The sequence below is a fragment of the Procambarus clarkii genome, chromosome 73 (genome assembly GCF_040958095.1).
Source record: "Procambarus clarkii isolate CNS0578487 chromosome 73, FALCON_Pclarkii_2.0, whole genome shotgun sequence".
Classification (NCBI taxonomy): Eukaryota; Metazoa; Arthropoda; class Malacostraca; order Decapoda; family Cambaridae; genus Procambarus; species Procambarus clarkii.
Window position 1 is genome coordinate 28,485,724 of NC_091222.1, and position 25,283 is coordinate 28,511,006.

General features: G+C 47.6%; 1 protein-coding gene across 4 annotated transcripts in view; it reads right to left on the bottom strand.

The window, feature by feature from the left end:
- LOC123774108 (zinc finger protein rotund-like) overlaps nucleotides 1-25,283 on the bottom strand; it is a 240,997-nt gene that overhangs the window by 54,358 nt on the left and 161,356 nt on the right. For all 4 annotated transcript variants that reach the window (XM_069312734.1, XM_069312733.1, XM_069312735.1 and 1 more), the window contains one exon: nucleotides 161-417. In XM_069312734.1, coding sequence (XP_069168835.1) covers nucleotides 161-417 — 257 coding nt within the window. The remainder of the gene's footprint in view (nucleotides 1-160; nucleotides 418-25,283) is intronic.

Genomic DNA, 25,283 nt, shown 5'->3' on the forward strand with positions numbered 1-25,283 from the left:
TAAACAAAAACAGTTCGGCCACGTGTGGGTGGGGGTTGATATCTCAAGGGAGGCTTCGCCAATCTCCCCCACTATTACGGGGCTATTCATGCCCGTGCATGGGCATAAATAGCCAATCATCTCTCCCATTTACAACTATGGATGGCTCTTGGACACTCACCTGTGGACACATCTTGCATTGGTACTTTCTGGCCGAGCCATTATTGGGCGGGTTTTGTCCAATGCCAGGCGGAGTGGGCGGCATCTTAGCGGCGTTGATGGGTTGTGGGACTATTAGCATGGAGGGCGTTGAGACAGTGGGTGGCGACGCTGAAGATGCCGAACCGTTGCTACGGGCGTAGAGAGACGCAGGGGCCATGTTGTGTGGAATTTCAAGACCTCGTCCATCGAGCCGTTCGTCCAAGCTGTTGGGATGACCTGAAATCAAGACCAGAACTAGTTAATGGCTGCCAACTTGCATTCCTTCAATGATACCATTCCTTTCCCCCGTCCCATCCCATTATCCTAATCCTTTGCCAGTGCTTTAAGCAAGCGATGAGTCACAATAACGTGGCTGAAGTATGTTGACCAGACCACACACTAGAAGGTGAAGGGACGACGACGACGTTTCGGTCCGTCCTGGACCATTCTCAAGTCGATTGAGAATGGTCCAGGACGGACCGAAACGTCGTCGTCCCTTCAACTTCTAGTGTGTGGTCTGGTCAACAGTGCTATAAAGTCGAAATGGCTCGGGGCTTATCCTGATAATTTCAGTACTTGTGTAAAGGAGGAAATGTATATGTTTATCTCTCAGAATGTTTGGTAATATGTTTATTGTTTGTGATATGTGTCTATGTATATATGTATTAACACGATGTACTGAACGGGGTGAGAATAGCTTGAGCTACCTCATCCCTTTGTGTGTATTTTACCTCAATAAACTTATTTCAATTTCAATTCAACTGTTTATTGTTGATCTGGGGGGGGGATGCTGGCATCTGGCGGGGGATGAGGTCTTAGATAGGATGCTGGGGCCAGATTCATGAAAGCACTTACGAACCTGTACATCTTTTCTCAATCTTTGGCGGCTTTGTTTACAATTATTAAACAGTTAATGAGCTCCGAAGCACCAGGAGGCTGTTTATAACAATAACAACAGTTGATTGGCAAGTTTCCATGCTTGTAAACTGTTTAATAAATGTAACCAAAGCCGTCAAAGATTGAGGAAAGATGTACACGTTCGTAAGTACTTGCGTAACTGCTTCGTGAATCTGGCCCCAGGTTCGTAAGTGCTTGCGTAACTGCTTCGTGAATCTGGCCCCAGGTTCGTAACGGCTTCGTGAATCTGGCTCCCTCATGCTACACGTGATATGATAAAACTGGACGTGATTTACGCTGGACCTCACATTACGAAATCAAGTTTTAATGAGATGCATAAAACAGGTTTAGCTGAAATTACTAAAATACAATGACCAGAATCATGTTAAAAGTAAAAACACAAAAAAGAACAACTTTGTGAACATGTAACACTTTAAATTTCTGTAGTGAACACTTAGAATATAAGTGTCTAGGTTATCTTGAGGTTATCTTGAGATGATTTCGGGGCTTAGCGTCTCGGCGGCCCGGCCCTCAACCAGGCCTCCTTTTTGTTACACACCGCCCAGGAAGCAGCCCGTAGCAGCTGTCTAACTCTCTGGTACCTATTTACCGCTTGGTGAACAGGGCCATCAAGGTGAAAGAAACATTTTGCCCATTTGTCTCCGCCGGGGATTGAACCCGGAACCTCAGGACTACGAATCCGAAACGTTGTCCACTCAGCCGTCAGAAGCCCAAGCGTCTCTCTCACATTATTAACGGAAGTGGATAGAGAAGAGCAGTGGATAGGAGAGCAGTGGATAGGTTACACAGTTAGAGACTGCTTCTGATAATGCACCCACCACTGCTAATCAAAAACCAGTTCACATCATCGACCAATCAGGATTGGCCAAGCCATCTCACTCCCCGCCCTCTCTCTCTCACTCTCCCTCCCTGTCTCTCTCTCCCCCTCTCCCTCTCTCCCTCTCCCTCTCTCTCTCTCTCTCTCTCTCTCTCTCTCTCTCTCTCCCTCTCCCTCTCTCTCTCTCTCTCTCTCTCTCTCTCTCTCTCTCTCTCTCTCTCTCCCTCCCTCCCTCCCTCTCATTAAGACGCAAATGTTAGGGATAACACACGACAAACATTATTCAAACAAGCTGTTTTTTTTCCTATCCTCTCACTCTCCCTCTCTCTCTCTTCCATCACCTTGTCACCACCCCCTCCCACACCTTTAGTCACTACCCTCCTCCCTCCCACTCCTCTTCCATCTCCCATTGTCACCTGGTCTATTATGAATTCCTCGCACAGTTGTTCATTTACAGCCCCTATTTATTCTCTCTTCCACCTGTTCCGTCGCGTGGGTCACCTGTTCCTTCCTTTCTCCATGCCCCCCCCCCCTTCCATCTCAGCCTGCCTCTTCCGTGTGGGTCATTCCATCTTCCTGTTCCTTTTGTGTTGTGTTTAGAAGTGTTCTATTTACCATGTTAATCCCATTTGGTATATGAATGGTACCCAATCAATGGTACCCAATCAATGGTACCCAAGCCATGGTACCCAACCAATGATACCCAACCAATGATACCCAAGCCATGGTACCCAACCAATGATACCCAACCAATGGTACCCAATCAATGGTACCCAACCAATGATACCCAACCAATGATACCCAAGCCATGGTACCCAACCAATGATACCCAACCAATGGTACCCAAGCCATGGTACCCAACCAATGATACCCAACCAATGATACCCAAGCCATGGTACCCAACCAATGATACCCAACCAATGATACCCAAGCCATGGTACCCAACCAATAATACCCAATCAATGGTACCCAACCAATGGTACCCAGCCAATGGTACCCAATCGCTACCACACACCATGTGTCAACCTATCCTGACATCCCCACTAACCCATACCAGAGTATCAGCCTCCCCCACCACAACAGCCTACTTATTTTGATTGTCCACCCCCCTATCCCCCCCCTCCCCCCTATCCCTGTGGACAGGAGCCGTCCTTGTGGGGGAGGGGGGAGGGGCGGGGCCCCCCTCCTTCATTGTGCTTGGTCTATGGATGATGGTGTGGGGGGATAGGGGGGTTTGAGAGGGGGGGGACGGCCACCCACTATCCTTCCATTATTCACTCACAAACACACGTGTCTCAGCCACGAGAGGAGGAAGGGGGGGGGGGCGTTGTTGGGGGGGTGGGTGGGTGGAAGCGGTTTGGCACACAGAGATCTCGCTCCGTCAATACTGCCAACAGCGCCAAAATTCTCTCATTCTGCTGCATATTCAGCTAGTTGTGTTTGCGGGGGTTGAGCTCTGGCTCTTTCGGCCCGCCTCTCAACTATCAATCAACTAATGTAGAGGTTCCTGAGCCCCAACAAACGTACAACAGACGTACAGACGGACAACAGACGTACAGACGGACAACATACGTACATTCGTACAACAGACGTACATACGTACAACAGACGTACATTCGTACAACAGACGTACATACGTACAACAGACGTACATACGTACAACAGACGTACATACGTACAACAGACGTACATACGTACAACAGACGTACGTACAACAGACGTACGTACAGCAGACGGACAACAGACGTACAACAGGTGTACAACAGATGGACAACAAAACGATCAACAGACGTACAACAGCCGTACAGAAGGACAACAGACGTACGTACAGCAGACGGACAACAGACGGACAACAGACGTACAACAGGTGTACAACAGATGGACAACAAAACGATCAACAGACGTACAACAGCCGTACAGACGGACAACAGGCGTACAGCAGACCAACAGCAATAGATAATGGTGAACAGGTAGCTAGAAAACAGGATAGACTACAAGAAGCAGCAACAGACAAGCAGCAACGGGAGTTTAAAACGGGTGAACACAGAGAAAACAATCCCCGTTGAACAGGGTGAACAGAGACAGAAGGTTTAACGAGCCAGTGACAGGTTAAACATCATTTGGTAAATGACAGGAAGATGACAACTGAACAACGAGACAGAGACAGAGGTTTAACGAGCCAGTGACAGGTTAAACATCATTTGGTAAATGACAGGAAGATGACAACTGAACAACGAGACAGAGACAGAGGTTTAACGAGCCAGTGACAGGTTAAACATCATTTGGTAAATGACAGGAAGATGACAACTGAACAACGAGACAGAGACAGAGGTTTAACGAGCCAGTGACAGGTTAAACATCATTTGGTAAATGACAGGAAGATGACAACTGAACAACGAGACAGAGACAGAGGTTTAACGAGCCAGTGACAGGTTAAACATCATTTGGTAAATGACAGGAAGATGACAACTGAGCAACGAGACAGTCGTCAAGGGACGTAACTAATGACAGGTGTTCAAGACTAATTAAGACGTCAGGTAACAACCAAACAGGTGCAGGAAAGAATAAGGAATGCCAAAATATCTTTTAAGTCACGACCAAAGACAGCTTTTTGGCCTCACTTGGTTTATCTTGCCTCAGTATCCTCGCTACGCGAGTACGTACACACACGTACATACGTACACACGTACTCACATGTACATACGTACACACGTTCATACGTACACACACGTACATACGTACGTACGTACACGTACTTACACACACGTACTTACACACACGTACACACACACACACACACACACACACACACACACACACACACACACACACACACACACACACACACACACGTACGTACACACACACACGTACACACACACACGCGCGCACACACACACTCATACACACACACACACACACACACACACACACACGTACACACACACAGACGTACACACACACGTACACACACACGTACACACACACACACACACGTACACACACACACACACACGTACACACACACACGTACACACACACACGTCCAGTTATCCAGTTGATTAACAGTTGAGAGGCGGGACCAAAGAGCCAAAGCTCAACCGCCCGCAAGCACAATTAGGTAAGTACACGTACTCACACACACGTATACACACGTACTTAAGACGTATAGCCACAATACTATCAAGACTGTTTAGACATGAAAACATAAGAACAAAGGTAACTGCAGAAGGCCTATTGGCCCATACGAGGCAGCTCCTATTTATAACCACCCAATCCCATTCATAAACATGTCTAACCTACGCTTGAAACAATCAAAGGATCCTACTTCTATTACGTTACTTCAGAAGATCTGTTATTACTCAAGGAAAGGAACTATCAGGAGAAGGCGCCAAGCCATTAGGACTATAGCCCTTGGAAAGGGCCAGGATAAGGATTTGGGATGGGACCGGGGAAAGGAATGGTGCCCCAACCACTTGGTTAATCGGGGATTGAACGCCGACCTGCATGAAGCGAGACACACACACACATCCACACCCACACACACACACCCACACCCACACCCACCCACACACCCACCCACCTCCTCCATAGAGCGAGACCGTCCAGCTTGACAGATGGGGTTCTTGGGAAGCCAGCAGGGACGTATTCGGACGCAGTGTTCGCTTCTTACGGGTTGAAGTGGGTGTCAGCGCCAACTGAATATCCTTGGCAGGAATGTCAAGGAACGAGAGAAAAAACTGAATGGTTTGAACCATACGCAAGGTTAGGCGGCTGCTGGTGGTGGTCTGAGACCTTTAAACACAAGACAATATATGCCCCACCCTCTGAGCCCCTTCCCCCCCCCCTTGCGTGCACGCACGCACACGCGCACACACACACATGAGCAGAGGCGGGCCGAAAGAGCAGAGCTCAATCCCTGCAAGCACAACTAGGTGAACACACACACACACACACACACACACACACACACACACACACACACACACACACACACACACACACACACACACACACACACACACACACACACACACACACCCACCCACCCACCCACCCACCCACACCCACCTCCCTAAAGAGACCCCAAGGAGAACAGACAACTCACAGCCCCACTCCTGTACCATCCAAAATCCACTACGGGATCACCATAGCCCGTGCTACTTGGAATTTTTTGGTTCCCAGTAGCTGAATCTTAACAGCCAAGGAGAAACTCAGCAACCTCCACCCCGGAAACGTCCACTACGATTGAATGACAATCCGCTATACTGAGGTCAAAGGTCAAGGGGGTTAGGATATACCGCCGAGGGCAGTTGACCTCTAACGGGGATAATTGTTAATGGTAAGTTTTTATATCATAAAAGGAATGGCTGGGGGGGGGGAGAGGGGGGAAGGGGGGAGGGAGAGAGGGAGAGACAAGAGGGAGGGAGAGACAAGAGGGTCCCCCAACCCTCAAGAGGGAGAGAGAGAGAGAAGAGGGAGAGAGAGACAAGAGGGAGAGAGAGAGAAGAGGGAGAGAGAGACAAGAGGGAGAGAGAGAAGAGGGAGAGAGAGAGAAGAGGGAGAGAGAGACAAGAGGGAGAGAGAGACAAGAGGGAGGGAGAGACAAGAGGGAGAGAGAGACAAGAGGGAGGGAGAGACAAGAGGGAGGGAGAGACAAGAGGGAGGGAGAGACAAGAGGGAGGGAGAGACAAGAGGGAGAGAGAGACAAGAGGGAGGGAGAGACAAGAGGGAGGGAGAGACAAGAGGGAGGGAGAGACAAGAGGGAGAGAGAGACAAGAGGGAGAGAGAGAGAAGAGGGAGAGAGAGAGAAGAGGGAGAGAGAGACAAGAGGGAGAGAGAGACAAGAGGGAGAGAGAGACAAGAGGGAGAGAGAGACAAGAGGGAGAGAGAGACAAGAGGGAGGGAGAGACAAGAGGGAGGGAGAGACAAGAGGGAGGGAGAGACAAGAGGGAGAGACAGAGAGAGAGAGACAGAGAGAGAGAGACAGAGAGAGAGAGAGAGAGAGACAGAGAGAGAGAGAGAGAGAGAGAGAGAGAGAGAGAGAGAGAGAGAGAGAGAGAGAGAGAGAGAGAGAGAGAGAGAGAGAGAGAGAGAGAGAGAGAGAGAGAGACAGAGAGAGAGAGACAGAGAGAGAGAGAGAGAGACAGAGAGAGAGAGAGAGAGACAGAGAGAGAGAGACAGAGAGAGAGAGAGACAGAGAGAGAGAGAGACACAGAGAGAGACAGAGAGAGAGAGAGAGAGACAGAGAGAGAGAGACAGAGAGAGAGAGACACAGAGAGAGACAGAGACAGAGAGAGTGGGCAGAGTGCAAGCCGGAGCTGGTGTAGAGGAGAAACTGTGGGGCAGGAGTTATACTGGGCAAGCTATTGTTGCCCAACACCTTCTACCCCCCACCACCAACACCCGCCCCTAAAGGTCACCAGATACACGCACACGCCCAGTCATACATATACATGCGCGCACGAACGCACACGCTTACTAACACATACCAGCTTACCCACATAACATTTACTGAAGAGCCAGAGCTCAACCCCCGCAAGCACAACTAGGTGAGTACATAAATGTACACATTAACGTACATACCTGGCGCACACACCTGCTAGATATGACCCCGTCACAACACCACACATGTTTAAAACACCTGTGAATCCACCACAGGCTGAAGCCACACCTGGCACAGGAGCGGGGCTGGAAATCCACTACAGGATCCACCACATTGCTACTTAGAACTTTATATTCCAAGTAGCTGAATCTAAATCAACCTGTGTATATATATAGCTCCACGAGTCCAAGAATAGGTTAAGATCTGCTACCTGTAATAAAAAGTGCCAAGTAGCACGGGCTATGGCGAGCCCGTAGTCTCAGAATACGCCCCGGCCAGTGGGTCTGGGCGAGGCAGCTTGGAGCAGCCAAGAGACAGACTCAGATGACCTGAATACGCTACGCTCGAGGCCAAAGCCACTGCCAGAAGCCGTGACACAGAATACCCACTGGGACTTCCCACTCCATAACAAATACCTGTGGACACCCACCTGTGTGGGTGTGTAAGGTGTGTGTCAGGTGTGTAACACCTGACGAAAGCCGTAGCTTCTGCGGGTGTTGGGTCTTCTTGAGGTTATCTTGAGATGATTTCGGGGCTTTTAGTGTCCCCACGGCCCGGTCCTCGACCAGGCCTCCACCCCCAGGAAGCAGCCCGTGACAGCTGACTAACACCTATTGTACTGCTAGGTAACAGGGGCATAGGGTGAAAAATCTCTGCCCATTGTTTCTCGCCGGCGCCTGGGATCGAACCCAGGACCACAGGATCACAAGTCCAGCGTGCTGTCCGCTCGGTCTTAGCACCAGGGGTGAAAACGATGCATTTTCAACAATACAGCCTATTGACATAGCTTGAGTGCAGGGGGGGAGTTGTGTAAAACCCTGGTTTGTGTCTCGGAGAGGCTACAGGATCCAGTAAGTTCAGTAGAACTTCGGCTTCAACGCCTTTTGACCATGTCGTAGCTCAGTCGATTGCGTTTGGGATGCTCTCGGACGCAGGTTCGAATCCTCGTCACGGCCCTTGTGGATTTGTTCATTTGATGCATCACGCTATTGTGATTTCTGTGGGTAATGAAAATACGCGTTTCTAAACTATTTAGCATAACGGTAGTTGGTATAAAAGCATTTCTCTCACAAAATGATTCTAGTAGGTCACTTGTAGCATGAATTTATCCAAAACCTCCAAAGCCTTTCACTAGTTATAACTTAGTAGTTATAACTTAGTCCTTTCACTAGTTATAATTTAGTAGTTATAACTTAGTCCTTTCACTAGTTATAATTTAGCAGTTATAACTTAGTCCTTTCACTAGTTATAATTTAGTAGTTATAACTTAGTCCTTTCACTAGTTATAATTTAGTAGTTATAACTTAGTCCTTTCACTAGTTATAATTTAGTAGTTATAACTTAGTCCTTTCACTAGTTATAATTTAGTAGTTATAACTTAGTCCTTTCACTAGTTATAATTTAGTAGTTATAACTTAGTCCTTTCACTAGTTATAATTTAGTAGTTATAACTTAGTCCTTTCACTAGTTATAATTTAGCAGTTATAACTTAGTCCTTTCACTAGTTATAATTTAGTAGTTATAACTTAGTCCTTTCACTAGTTATAATTTAGTAGTTATAACTTAGTCCTTTCACTAGTTATAATTTAGTAGTTATAACTTAGTCCTTTCACTAGTTATAATTTAGTAGTTATAACTTAGTCCTTTCACTAGTTATAATTTAGTAGTTATAACTTAGTCCTTTCACTAGTTATAATTTAGTAGTTATAACTTAGTCCTTTCACTAGTTATAATTTAGTAGTTATAACTTAGTCCTTTCACTAGTTATAATTTAGCAGTTATAACTTAGTCCTTTCACTAGTTATAATTTAGTAGTTATAACTTAGTCCTTTCACTAGTTATAATTTAGTAGTTATAACTTAGTCCTTTCACTAGTTATAATTTAGTAGTTATAACTTAGTCCTTTCACTAGTTATAATTTAGTAGTTATAACTTAGTCCTTTCACTAGTTATAATTTAGTAGTTATAACTTAGTCCTTTCACTAGTTATAATTTAGCAGTTATAACTTAGTCCTTTCACTAGTTATAATTTAGTAGTTATAACTTAGTCCTTTCACTAGTTATAATTTAGTAGTTATAACTTAGTCCTTTCACTAGTTATAATTTAGTAGTTATAACTTAGTCCTTTCACTAGTTATAATTTAGTAGTTATAACTTAGTCCTTTCACTAGTTATAATTTAGTAGTTATAACTTAGTCCTTTCACTAGTTATAATTTAGTAGTTATAACTTAGTCCTTTCACTAGTTATAATTTAGTAGTTATAACTTAGTCCTTTCACTAGTTATAATTTAGTAGTTATAACTTAGTCCTTTCACTAGTTATAATTTAGTAGTTATAACTTAGTCCTTTCACTAGTTATAATTTAGTAGTTATAACTTAGTCCTTTCACTAGTTATAATTTAGTAGTTATAACTTAGTCCTTTCACTAGTTATAATTTAGTAGTTATAACTTAGTCCTTTCACTAGTTATAATTTAGTAGTTATAACTTAGTCCTTTCACTAGTTATAATTTAGTAGTTATAACTTAGTCCTTTCACTAGTTATAATTTAGTAGTTATAACTTAGTCCTTTCACTAGTTATAATTTAGTAGTTATAACTTAGTCCTTTCACTAGTTATAATTTAGTAGTTATAACTTAGTCCTTTCACCGAAATAAATATACAATTTTGACAGCCAAATCCTCAACCACAGTTACGCCGGCTAACTAATCTTCCGATGTTATCAAGACAAGAATAAAATAAGATTAGGCACAACCGTAAATTAAGATTTCTCACAAGGCTGTCACCCAGCAAACTAGACTTGCTAGTTTTCTTTCATCTGGAACTATAACGATGCCAAGTAAATCAATTCAGGTAATTATAGCCGACAGTTATAAACAAGAATAGCGTAACTAGCGGGCAAGAATAATTACTAGACCAGGGCAGCCAAGAGTGGCCCTAGAGGCACTCAGAGTGGTCTAAGAGACATTCAGAGTGGTCCAGAGGCATTCAGAGTGGCCCCAGAGGCCCCAAGAGTGGCCCCAGAGGCCCCAAGAGTGGCCCCAGAGGCCCCAAGAGTGGCCTAGAGGCCCCAAGAGCGGCCCCAGAGGCCCCAAGAGTGGCCCAGAGGCCCCAAGAGTGGTCCCAGAGGCCCCAAGAGTGGCCCAGAGGCCCCAAGAGTGGCCCAGAGGCCCCAAGAGTGGCCCAGAGGCCCCAAGAGTGGTCCCAGAGGCCCCAAGAGTGGTCCCAGAGGCCCCAAGAGTGGCCCCAGAGGCCCCAAGAGTGGCCCCAGAGGCCCCAAGAGTGGCCCAGAGGCCCCAAGAGTGGCCCAGAGGCCCCAAGAGTGGCCCCAGAGGCCCCAAGAGTGGCCTAGAGGCCCCAAGAGTGGCCTCAGAGGCCCCAAGAGTGGCCTAGAGGCCCCAAGAGTACCTGTAGAGAGAGAATCACCTACAAGCCACCAGTCTCCTAGTAACTACCTCAGTAATGCGACCCAAATACTCCGGTATAACAGGTGTCCGTTCTTGCGGCCCCAGTGACTAAGCCAAGACAGGGAGTCGACGTACATTAAAGGCTCGAACGCCAGACCCACTACACACACCTGTCACACACCTGTAAGTGCTGACTTCCTTATATAAACAACTGAATAAAACACATTCCAAGTCACAGTTGGAACTTGGCCCATGAATAAGGCCGATACATTATGAGTGAATTCCTTCCGATAGTGGGATGATAGTGAGGTGCCAGGTCGCCTCAAGTCACCATCACGGGTTCAGTCACCATCATCATCACTATCACCTCGAGGACGCGACAATGTCATGCTCTGAGAGTGACCAACATATGCAGGCGATGAGTCACAGTAACGTGGCTGAAGTATGTTGACCAGACCACACACTAGAAGTTGAAGGGACGACGACGTTTCGGTCGGTCCTGGACCATTCTCAAGTCGATTGTCTTCACAATCACACTTGACATTCCCAATCGACTTGAGAATGGTCCAGGACGGACCGAAACGTCGTCGATTCTCTTCAAAATCACACTAGACATTCCCAATCGACTTGAGAATGGTCCAGGACGGACCGAAACGTCGTTGATTCTCTTCAAAATCACACTAGACATTCCCAATCGACTTGAGAATGGTCCAGGACGGACCGAAACGTCGTCGATTCTCTTCAGAATCACACTTGACATTCCCAATCGACTTGAGAATGGTCCAGGACGGACCGAAACGTCGTCGATTCTCTTCAAAATCACACTTGACTTGACATTCACAATCGACTTGAAAATGGTCCAGGACGGACCGAAACGTCGTCGATTGCCTTCAAAATCACACTTGACTTGACATTCCCAATCGACTTGAAAATGGTCCAGGACGGACCGAAACGTCGTCGATTGCCTTCAAAATCACACTTGACAAGACATTCCCAATCGACTTGAGAATGGTCCAGGACGGACCGAAACGTCGTCGATTCTCTTCAGAATCACACTAGACATTCACAATCGACTTGAGAATGGTCCAGGACGGACCGAAACGTCGTCGATTCTCTTCAAAATCACACTAAACATTCCCAATCGACTTGAAAATGGTCCAAGACGGACCGAAACGTCGTCGTCCCTTCACCTTCTAGTGTGTGGACTGGTCAACAAACATCCCTCCTCTTCTACACACTGACCCACCACACACACCACCTTCCCTGTTGGCATTTTCTGATATTGTTGTGGGCATTAGTATGCGCTCAGCGACCCGGTTCATAAAAGGAGTCCCGTAAGGACTTGGTTAATACCGGTAGAAAAAACGGTTGACTGGGGGTTGTCTGATGCCTTGCTGCCTCAGGGGGCATGGCTAGCGGGCCACCCCCACAACAGCTAACGTTACAATGACTACGAAACGGGATTTGTTGTACTGGGAGACGCAGGCGATGAGTCACAATAACGTGGCTGAAGTATGTTGGCCAGACCACACACTAGAAGGTGAAGGGACGACGACGTTTCGGTCCGTCTTGGGCCATTCTCAAGTCGATTGGGAATGTCTAGTCAAGTGTGATTTTGAAGACAATCGACGACGTTTCGGTGCGTCCTGGAGCATTCTCAAGTCGATTGTGAATGTACAGTTAAGTGTGATTTTGAAGACAATCGACGACGTTTCGGTCCGTCCTGGACCATTCTCAAGTCGATTGTGAATGTCTAGTCAAGTGTGATTTTGAAGACAATCGACGACGTTTCGGTGCGTCCTGGACCATTCTAACAATCGACTTGAGAATGGTCCAGGACGGACCGAAACGTCGTCGTCCCTTGTAAATGTATAGCTCTTGTAATAGCACTTTCTCTGTAACTAGCTGACATTGTAACTATAAGGTGTGAAGGATAGATGAAATTGTTTATGTAATAATCTAAGATGAGGTCTGATAAAGACCTTTTGTGCCCTCTATAATGCTTTTTCCGCTACCGCTCACAGGATGAGTATGGGGTGCACAATAAACTAGCCAACAATCAATCAACGTCGTCGTCCCTTCATTTTCTAGTACAGGAACATATTACTAATTTCACTTCTTATAACCTGCGTGTATATACAAGATTATATATATACAATATACAACAATAGTGTTATACTGAAACTTAGACATTCCTCGAGGCATAGAAGACACCTTTTTCTGTTTTATTTTGAAGGTTAGATTGGTTAGGGGGAATTAACCTAAACCGGAAGCCGGTGGCTGAGCGGATAGAACACTGGACGCGTGATCCTGTGGTCCCGGGTGCGATCCCAGGCGCCGGCGAGAAACAATGGGCAGAGTTTCTTTCACACCCTAATGCCCCTGTTACCTAGCAGTAAAATAGGTACCTGGGTGTTAGTCAGCTGTCACGGGCTGCTTCCTGGGGGTGGAGGCCTGGTCGAGGACCGGGCCGCGGGGACACTAAAGCCCCGAAATCATCTCAAGATAACCTCAAGATGGTTGGGGTAGGGGCACAGGGCCTTGCTCCTCCAGCTTGTGCTATCCGACCATTGTACACATTGACGCAGAAAGCGGGTCACGAACCTGTTCTAATAATTTCAGAACGAGAAACAGAACCAGCACAGCCACGTGCGGAAACGGTATGGGGTTTGGTAGCTGAGTGGACAGCGCGCGGGACTCTTAATCCTGTGGTCCGGGTACGATTCCCGGACTAGGCAGAGACAAATGGGCAGATTTTCTTTCACTCTGATGCCCATGTTACCTAGCAGTAAATAGGCACCGGGGAGTTAGACAGCTGTCACGGACTGCTTCGTGTGTATGTGTGGGAAAAAAAAGTTAGCAGTTAACAAGAAATGATTGACAGTTGAGAGGCGGGCCGAAAGAGCAGAGCTCAACCCCCGCAAGCACAACTAGGTGAATACAACTAGGTGAATACAACCAGGTGAATACACGCACGCACACGCGCACGCAAAATATCAGCGGTTGAAAACAAACTTCTCACCACAATCCAGGCATTTCACTCACTTCACTCTTACTCATTTTTTCATTCCTTTTCATTCATTCATTCATTTCTCAGGAAGGAAGGCATGAATACCGTGAAATCCATTACATCTTTCCAGACACACTCAAGAAAATCCCACAGTAACTTTGTAAACACTACACTTACCTGTACACCTGTTGATTGACGGTTGAGAGGCGGGACCAAAGAGCCAGAGCTCAACCCCCGCAAGCACAACTAGGTGAGTACTTACCCCTGTAATTCTTCAATCACATTCTAATCTACCAGATCAACTGACCCTATGAGTATAGGGTCAAAGTATAACAGTATACTACCTCAGAGTATAACAGTATATTCCTTTTTAAGATGTCTTGGTAAAAATTATATATCAAATGATTATGACTCGAGTAGGGGGGGTATATAATCTTGAAACCCAAGTTGAGTATACATCTTGAGGTTATCTTGAGATGATTTCGGGGCTTTAGTGTCCCCGCGGCCCGGTCCTCGACCAGGCCTCCTTTTTGTTACACACCCCCCAGGAAGCAGCCAGTAGCAGCTGTCTAACTCCCAGGTACCTATTTACTGCTAGGTAACAGGAGCATCAGGGTGTAAGAAACTCTACACGCTTGTTTCCGCCTCCACCGGGAATCGAACCCGGAACCTTAGGACTACGAATACCGAGCGCTGTCCACTCAGCCGTCAGGCCTCCGTGCTTTACAATCACGAATATTTACCACACTCGCACAACCACCACCACACATGTCGCTTCACGTCGCTAGAAGACAGAAGGGTTAGGGGGGATATGATCACCACGTACAAGATTCTCAGAGGAATTGACAGGGTTGATAAAGTCGGGCTATTTATCACAAGGGGCACACGCACTAGGGGACACAGGTGGAAACTGAGTGCCCAAATGTGCCAGAGATATTAGAAAGAACTTTTTTAGTGTCAGAGTGGTTGACAAATGGAATGCATTAGGCAGTGATGTGGTGGAGGCTGACTCCATACACAGTTTCAAGTGTAGATATGATAGAGCCCAATAGGCTCAATCATATCTACACTTTCGATATTCGAAAGTCCCGGGTTCGATCCCGGGCGCCGGTGAGAAACAATGGGCAGAGTTTCTTTCACCCTGTGCCCCTGTTACCTAGCAGTAAATAGGTACCTGGGTGTTAGTTAGCTGTCACGGGCTGCTTCCTGGGGGTGGAGGTCTGGTCGAGGACCGGGCCGCGGGGACACTAAAGCCCCGAAATCATCTCAAGATAACCTCAAGATAAGATAACCTGTACACCTGTTGATTGACGGTTGAGAGGCGGGACCAAAGAGCCAGAGCTCAACCCCCGTAAGTACAAATAGGTGAGTATATGCATCACCCCAACCACAACAGACTCACGCACCATTACAAGCACCACAGGAGTTGTACCCTGGAAAGAAGTCGTTGCTCTGGTAACGTGATCGCCAGTCTAACTGTGTCAACCAGTTTAATTTCCATCGATACTGATCCTCTCACCTGTTCGTTCCTTCTCTCTGGACGTTCACAGTTCAGCAGAAATCTGCTACCAGAAGCAACCTTCCTACTCTAAAAAGCCCGAATCTGCTTCCTGAAGCAACCATCGTACCCTAAAAAGCCCCAATCTGCTTCCTGAAGCAACCATCGTACCCTAAAAAGCCCCAATCTGCTTCTAGAAGCAACCTTCCTCCCCTAAAAAGCCCCAATCTGCTTCCAGAAGCAACCATCGTACCCTAAAAAGCCCCAATCTGCTTCCTGAAGCAACCATCGTACCCTAAAAAGCCCCAATCTGCTTCCAGAAGCAACCATCCTACCCTAAAAAGCCCCAATCTGCTTCCTGAAGCAACCATCCTACCCTAAAAAGCCCCAATCTGCTTCCAGAAGCAACCTTCCTCCCCTAAAAAGCCCCAATCTGCTTCCTGAAGCAACCATCCTTCCCTAAAAAGCCCCAATCTGCTTCCTGAAGCCACCATCCTTCCCTAAAAAGCCCCAATCTGCTTCCAGAAGCAACCTTCCTCCCCTAAAAAGCCCCAATCTGCTTCCTGAAGCAACCATCGTACCCTAAAAAGCACCCAATCTGCTTCCTGAAGCAACCATCGTACCCTAAAAAGCCCCAATCTGCTTCCTGGTGACACGCGCAGAAGTTAGCGCGAGATAACGGGCGTCTACCCTCCGGAAGCCGAGATATTCCTGCGACAAATCGTTCAAGTGGACGCAAAAACAAGGCCATTGTTGTATCTTTGTGAATGACTGCGGGAGATGCTAGTGATGAGGGGGGAGGGGGGAGGGGGGGGGAGGGGGGAAGGGGGGAAGGGGGGGAAGGGGGGGAGGGGGAAGAAGGTTGTGGATGGTCCTTGGGTGGGGGGGGGGGAAATAGACGGAAGAGATAGTGCTGTCAGCTGTGTCAGCCTGTCTACCAACAGAGATGACTTCTGTTAACTGTTAAGATGAAAGCCTTAATTTCCCCTATTTTATTCCCTATCCTATTCGTTTTTTCCTTGAACACGACACCCCAAACAGTTCCTGCTGTTATTGTTAAAGAATCGCTACATGGAACAAAAAGTTCCAAGTAACACGGGCTATGGTGAGCCCGGCAACCCGTTCTCGCAAATTTAATAAGTCAATATTGACTTATTAAATATGTGCATAGGTGACATACTTAACATAATAGATACCCTTAAAAAGATTCATAGAAAACACCGACCTTACCTAACCTACTTAGTATGTTAAGATAAGCATCTTATTGCTTCGTAATTACAATTATTACCTAACCTATAATAGGTATAGGTTAAGTAATAATTGTAATTACGAAGCAATAAGATGCTTATCTTAAGATACTAACAAGGTTAGGTAAGGTCGGTGTTTTCTATGAATCTTTTTAGGGGTATCTATTATGTTAAGTATATCACCTATGCACGTAGTTAATAAGTCAATATTGACTTTACGAATTTGCGAGAACGGGGTGAGCCCGTAGATAGATATGAAACGGTTCCTAATTACTGTTGGGTCCACAGGGACTGAAGCAGGATCGGCGCTCAGTCAATCCTCCCCGGCCATGATTCACAAACCCAATGCACAATTATCTCTCACATAACACCGTGATGTCTCTCACTCAGATAAAAAAAAATTTTTACAATCAAAAGGAACACTGAAAATCTAAGATGGTGATACAGGCTTCACAGGCGGTAAGGAGAAGAATCTTGTTCTACCACATCCTTGAGAGAAATTCCGTCTCAGACGTATTTGGCTTCAAACGTATTTGGTCTGAAACGTATTTGGCTTCAAACGTATTTGGCTTCAAACGTATTTGGCTTCAAACGTACTTGGGCACAAACGTACGTGGCCACAAACGTACTTGGCCACAAACGTACTTGGCCACAAACGTACGTGGCCACAAACGTACGTGGCCACAAACGTACGTGACCACAAACGTACGTGGCCACAAACGTACTTGGCCACAAACGTACGTGGCCACAAACGTACTTGGCCACAAACGTACGTGGCCACAAACGTACGTGGCCACAAACGTACGTGACCACAAACGTACGTTTCCACAAACCTACGTGGCCACAAACCTACGTGGCCACAAACGTACGTGGCCACAAACGTATGTGGTGCAGCTTGCTGGGCCCCGCCACAGCCAATCGAGAGGCTGGCTGTCGGCATTGCAATCGCAGAAGAAAGTTCCATACCAAGGGCCACAGTAGGAGATCAGAGAGAGACCATATGGTGCCCTGAATTCCTTGCCCTTACAACCTTAAGTCACTTTAACCTCACCATAATCTTACCCACCAATTCATTCCCCAAACGTGAGCTAAAAGTCGCCAAGTATACCTGGCCATAGACGCGAATCAGACCATAAAACAGAAAAGTTAGATGCTGTGACGTCGTAATATTCAGTCATAACAAACCACAGATGGTAACCCCCCCCCCCCCCTCTCCATTCCCTCCACCTCTCCCCCCACTAGGGGGAAAAAAACAGTGGTTCCGCTCACCACTATAATACCACTCGCCCCCTTTAATTATATTAATTGTGAACCAGTCTGACCACTTGCTACACGACGGTCAGAGTGACCCAGCACCCTGTCTCTTGCACACTTAGTCTCCACCCACCACACACACTGTTGGGATCTGATCAGAAATAGACAAGGATGCTTGCCTTGCCTTTTGCACAGTCGTATGTCAAAAACCCATGCAGGGAGCCGGTCGGCCGAGCGGACGGCACGCTGGACTTGTGATCCTGTGGTCCTGGATTCGATCCCAGGCGCCGGCGAGAAACAATGGGCAAAGTTTCTTTCACCCTATGCCCCTGTTACCTAGCAGTAAAACAGGTAGCTGGGTGTTAGTCAGCTGTCACGGGCTGCTTCCTGGGGGTGGAGACTTGGTCGAGGACCGGGCCGCGGGGACACTAAAGCCCCGAAATCATCTCAAGATAACCAAAGATAGGGACGATTGGGTGGAATAGTTGGGCAAGGTGAGGATTGGGTGGGCAAGGTGAGGATTGGGTGGGCAAGGTGAGGATTGGGTGGGCAAGGTGAGGATTGGGTGGGCAAGGTGAGGATTGGGTGGGCAAGGTGAGGATTGGGTAGGCAAGGTGAGGATTGGGTAGGCAAGGTGTACCAAGCCAACAGGTCCTAGACGTCAAAGGGCAGAGGTGGAGTACCCGTAGCGGCAGTGCGCAGTCCTATTGCAAATGATTGCACTGGATGCTGGGGGGAAGGTGGGGAATTGGGGGGGCTGGATACGAGGCGGTGGGGGGTTAGAGAGGGCGTAGTACACACAATGTGGGGGTAGTGGGGGCGTGGTGGTGGCAAGCAGGGTGTTGTGGCTTAAATCACAAGTCAAGCCTGTCCTCGGGCCGGGCTTGGGCAGTAGAAGAACTCCCAGAACCCCATCAAGCAGGTATATGTGGCCCTGCGGGCCGCTCCAAGCAACAGCCTGGTGGACCAAACTCTCACAAGTCAAGCCTGGCCTCGGGCCGGGCTTGGGCAGTAGAAGAACTCCCAGAACCCCATCAACCAGGTATATGTGGGCCTGCGGGCCGCTCCAAGCAACAGCCTGGTGGACCAAACTCTCACAAGTCAAGCCTGGCCTCGGGCCGGGCTTGGGGAGTAGAAGAACTCCCAGAACCCCATCAAGCAGGTATATGTGGGCCTGCGGGCCGCTCCAAGCAACAGCCTGGTGGACCAAACTCTCACAAGTCAAGCCTGGCCTCGGGCCGGGCTTGGGGAGTAGAAGAACTCCCAGAACCCCATCAAGCAGGTATCAACCAGGTTAAATGTTGCCTACCAGAGGAGTGAGACACAAGACAGTGCTATAATCCATCAGCAAGCCAGACAAGCCTCGTGGGGGCCGCCCAAGCCAAGCAGATAAGCAGTGGAGTATCATAACTCAAGTCTGCAGCAGGGGTAGTGAAGCAGAGGTTTGAGACGTAGCCTGCTTCCCCCTACCTACCTGCTGGGCCCCAAGAAAGTTGCTATCTTGCTCCACATTAACCTCGCCCAACATTCTATCACGGATGATATCGACTGGCCGCTCACTTCCACACTTTCCAACTAGTAACGCGAGATTTTATTGATCGATATCGAACCCTGGAACAGTGTACGGTGGAGCGACTCGATAGCCACGAACCGCAGCGACTCGATGACCCAGCGACTTGCTGTGTGTTGGTTTTTGCATCTGTCGGTCGTTGACCAGACCACACACTAGAAGTTGAAGGGACGACGACGTTTCGGTCCATCCTGGACCATTCTCAAGTCGATTGTGTCAAATCGAATTGAGAATGGTCCAGGACGGACCGAAACGACGTCGTCCCTTCACCTTCTAGTGTGTGGTCTGGTCAACATACTTCAGCCAAGTTATTGTGACTCATCGCCTGCAATCCAGTCATATTTTACAGGACCGCGTTCAATCCCCCAATGATCCAAGTGCATTCAATGTGACAACCCACGATGCTATGGATTTGAATTTGACATCAATATTTCTTGCAAGAATCAAGTGTGTTGACCTTGCAAAGGTCTCATTGACCCTTGACCTCTCTCACAATAGACCGGATGTGCTAACTCTCTAACTCTCATTCAATTCTCTCAACCTCTATTCTATTCCTTCACTGCCTCTTATCTCCATCCTTCTCTTATACTTCAATCTCCTTCAACTTTCCTATATTGAAATTATGAAATATTTTTGTCTAAGGCTAACTTGAGAGTTTGTAATACAAAATATTAATTTTTTCTCGCTGATGTTAATGTGATTTCTTTGTGTGTTAATATATTCCCAGGAACAAATCTTGCTATTAAGACAGGTGTGTGTGTGTCAGCGAGGGTGGGGAGGACCTGCTGCATGGGTAACAGCTTCTCCCTATCAACCAACCCAAGCTTTGCGCCCTGGAAAGAACACACCAGCCTCGACTACCAGAGCGCTACTCCATAGTCTCCTGAGACTGCTGGAGGCCTACTGTGTATGCTGGACACAGCGTGGAGAGGGAGTGAGGACGACCTGCTGCATGGGTAACACCTTCTCCATATCAACCTACCCAAACTTTGCGCCCTGGAAAAAACACTCCAGCCCTTAGAAAGAACACACAGCATTTAGCGTGACGGTAGAGGAACAGACTGTACCTCTTCTAGAAACAACTGGGACCTGTTTTAACAAATGTAGAACCATTTGGGCATCTCTTAAGCTTATGGTGCCTCTTCTACACTCCCGTATCGAGATTGGTAGCGTCTTGAGGCGTTTAGCAAAGTCTTAAGATGTTAAGATAAGTTGGCAGTTTATTCCGTACTACCCTCTCTCTCCTGTCTCTCTCTCTCCTGTCTCTCTTTCTCCTGTCTCTCTCTCTCCTGTCTCTCTCCCTCCGGTCTCTCTCTCTCTCTCTCTCTCTCTCTCTCTCTCTCTCCTGTCTCTCTCCTGTCTCTCTCCTGTCTCTCTCTCTCTCTCCTGTCTCTCTCTCTCTCCTGTCTCTCTCTCTCTCCTGTCTCTCTCTCTCTCCTGTCTCTCTCTCTCTCCTGTCTCTCTCTCTCTCCCTCCTGTCTCTCTCTCTCTCCCTCCTGTCTCTCTCTCTCTCCCTCCTGTCTCTCTCTCTCTCCCTCCTGTCTCTCTCTCTCTCTCCCTCCTGTCTCTCTCTCTCCCCCTCCGTCATTTGCTAATTAAGACAACCGTAATGGCATCTAACAGCGTCTCCGTTATCATACCTGTCAAGACAGCCACTTCAAGGATCCACAGGTGTCGTTACTTGCGTACTTCAAGAACCTTCCTATCACCATCCTTTATACTCTCAAACGCGTTCTCACCATGACACCACTATTCGACTCCTCGTGTCACTATCAACAGGAACTTGGGACCATTCTGTGATACACAATCATGACAAAGTCCTTGTTTCCTCACTATCAATACTCCAGCCTCTTGGAGGAGGAGATAGAACAGGTGCTGAGAGCTGCACCTGCTCTCCCCCTCCCCCCACTTCCTTCAACCCTGATAGTGAGACCCTTCGAAGACATTCAAAGACTATCACTATCTTCGTATTATAGAATGCAAGAACGCGATTCAAAATGAGCTTTGTATTGTAAGCTGCATCACCCCCATACTTTATAAACAACAAACAATAGTAGGGAGATTGAATAGAGGCTAGACGGGGGGTTGATGGGGGGATGGGGGGTTGATTGGGGGATGGGGGTTGAGGTGAGATTCCTGTTTTCAGTAGTGTCTGTTGGGCAGCTGGAGCAGACCGCCTCCATCACCCGCTATTCTGGTGGTGGTAGCAATTGTTGTGGTTGGTTGGTTGGTTTGTTGGTTGGTTGGTGGGGGGGGGGTAGTGCCCCAAAGACCAAGCTCTCTCTCACAAGGCAAGCTTGGCCCCAGGCTTGGGGAGTAGAACACACAGAAATCAAAATTGATCTGTTTTCATGATCAAAAGGAAATTCCTTTTGACCATGTCGTAGCTCAGTTGATTGAGACAGCGTCTCGGATGCTCTCGGACGCAGGTTCGAATCCTCGTCACGGCCCTTGTGGATTTGTTCGTTTGGGGGAGTAGAATTTCCAGAACCCTATTCAGGAAGTGCCCACAGTGATCCTGGTGCATAGGATCTAGTGCACTGCCCACATCCTCCTGGTGCACAGGATCTAGTGCACTGCCCACATCCTCCTGGTGCACAGGATCTAGTGCACTCCCCACATCCTTCTGATGCACAGGACCTCCACCCGTAATGTTCAATCGAATAAATATTAATAGAAATTATTTATCCAGAATCTTTCCGGCCTGGACCAATTTACGAGGTCCCCGCACGTACACGCACGCACGTGCACACACGCACACACATATACAGAGGTATTAGAAAGAACTTTTTTAGTGTCAGAGTGGTTGACAAATGGAATGCATTAGGCAGTGATGTGGTGGAGGCTGACTCCATACACAGTTTCAAGGTTAGATATGATAGAGCCCAATAGGCTCAGGAATCTGTATGCCTGTTGATTGACGGTTGAGAGGCGGGACCAAAGAGCCAGAGTTCAACCCCCGCAAGCACAACTAGGTGAGTACACAGTATCTAAAAAATTACCGATGGCATAACTGAAGAAAATCAGTCCAAGAAATTACTGAACTAAGTCAAACTAAGTTGCCTAGAGGCAACAGATTCACTCCAACATGAAAAAAATGAGAGAATATGCAGGCGATGAGTCACAATAACGTGGCTGAAATATGCCAGAACAGAACCCCATCAACCAGGTATATGTGGGCCTGCGGGCCGCTCCAAGCAACAACCTGGTGGACCAAACTCTCACAAGTCAAGCCTGGCCTCGGGCCGGGCTTGGGGAGTAGAAGAACTCCCAGAACCCCATGAAGCAGGTATATGTGGCCCTGCGGGCCGCTCCAAGCAACAGCCTGGTGGACCAAACTCTCACAAGTCAAGCGTGGCCTCGGGCCGGGCTTGGGGAGTAGAACAACTCCCAGAACCCCATCAAGCAGGTATATGTGGGCCTGCGGGCCGCTCCAGGCAACAGCCTGGTGGACCAAACTCTCACAAGTCAAGCCTGGCCTCGGGCCGGGCTTGGGGAGTAGAAGAACTCCCAGAACCCCATCAAGCAGGTATATGTGGGCCTGCGGGCCGCTCCAAGCAACAGCCTGGCCTCGGGCCGGGCTTGGGGAGTAGAACAACTCCCAGAACCCCATCAACCAGGAATGCCAGAAGAGAAATGAATATAGGGACAAAGAGAGAAAAGCAAGGAAGAGAAGACCTAGATAGTGAAAAGCAAGAACTGAAGAACACGTCTCAGGTCTGAACGTTCCTTGGCCTACGATGACATTCTCTTGAACGATTCCCTCTCCTCCAGATGCTCACATAACACGTTCCAACAAACGTGCAATTCACTCAATATCCAACACCTTGACGGCATCACGTAGAGAGGAAGGAGAACGCGCAGATGAGATTGAAAAACAAATATAACATGAATTTGTCGCCAGAATGTGGAAAAAAATTGTCAACGGAAACTTGTCGCTGTTAACACACGCGTAACGGAGACGTTTGGGAACTTGGAGCAACAGGATCCCACTTGAGGCAGTCATTCCTAGATCATTATACACTGAAGCAGTATAACAAATCACTAGTTAAATCACAAGCTAATCATACTCGAGGCTTCGATACCTAGAGCTAGATTCACGAAGCAGTTACGCAAGTACTTACGAACGTGTACATCTTTCCTCAATCTTTGACGGCTTTGGTTACATTCATTAAACAGTTTACAAGCATGAAAACTTGCCAATCAACTGTTGTTATTGTTATAAACAGCCTCCTGGTGCTTCGGAGCTCATTAACTGTTTAATAATTGTAAACAAAGCCGCCAAAGACTGAGAAAAGATGGACAGGTTCGTAAGTGCTTGCGTAACTACTTCGTGAATCTGGCCCCAGGTTCGTAAGTGCTTGCGTAACACCTTCGTGAATCTGCCCCCTAGTCTCAACTAGTGAAGCCACTAATGACATTTCTAGATGAGGGTGAACTAGACATTAATATAGTTAGCAAGCGTCGAATCACTTGAAGAAGTCCACTAGTACCACCAGATTCCTACGAACTGTGCTGCTCTGCCCTGACAGGAGGGAAGGCAGCAGCAGCAGCAGCAGCAGCAGCAGCAGCAGCAGCAGCAGCAGCAGCAACAGCAGCAGCAGCAGCAACAGCAGCAGCAGCAGCAGTAACACCACCTTCATGTGAACTCTTGGAAAAAGCAAAGAATGAAATTTTGCCTTTTTTCCGACCCCTTCTCGCGGCAGAGATGATTCAGCCCTTTTATAGGCTATTATCACCAGCACTTCACTTGGTCCCAACTATACAAGTCCTGTGCCAGGTAAGTCCACTATACGGGTTCGCCATAGACCGTGCTACTTGGAACTTTTTGTCCCTATTAGCTGAATCTAAAGCCCTTGCTGTGAGAGATGCAGTAAGCAGTCTGTGAGAGAACAGTAAGAGTCACCGCGAATATCTGCTGATATAACAATGTTCTTCACTGTTCTACGTTTTGTGAGGACACGTGGGGCACTTTTTTGCCTCTGTCGAACAAGCTATTTTTCTTGGCTTTTTTTACAACTTAAAGACCCCTTTTTTTTAGCAGCAAGAGTAGCTCATTCAAGCTTTGATCTGACACTGAAAAGATCGTGTTGAAGACCTTTGAGGGAAGCTTCAAGGTGGTGTTATAGATTCAGCTACTTGGAACACGTTCCAAGTAGCACGGGCTATGGTGAGCCCGTAGTGGACTTACCTGGCACAGGAGCGGGGCAAGTAGCACGGGCTATGGTGAGCCCGTAGTGGACTTACCTGGCGCAGGAGCTGTGAGCTTCAGGAGTATTGCATTGAACTCAAGATGCATTGCGGAAGTGAACCCGGTCAGGAAGACTGAAAACCAGACACCCCCCCCCCTTCCAAACACCCCCATCACCCATTTCTAAACACCTCTTCAAAACCCCCATTTTCCAATGGGTCACAATAACATGACCCCCAGCCCATTTTCTATCATCTTATTCCAATCAAATTTTTGGGGTAACATTAATATTGACTAGACCACACACACTAGAAGGTGAAGGGACGACGACGTTTCGGTCCGTCCTGGACCATTCTCAAGTCGATTCTGGACTTGAGAATGGCCCAGGACGGACCGAAACGTCGTCGTCCCTTCACCTTCTAGTGTGTGTGGTCTGGTCAACATTGATCAGCCAGGTTATTGTGACTCCTCGTCCGCGTAATATTAATAATTTAAATAAATATTATACCGGTTGAGCCAAATATGAACAGTTTTGTGGTCGCTAAGATCGTGCATGAGTCCCCCAGCCTGCCCAACCAGTTTCACT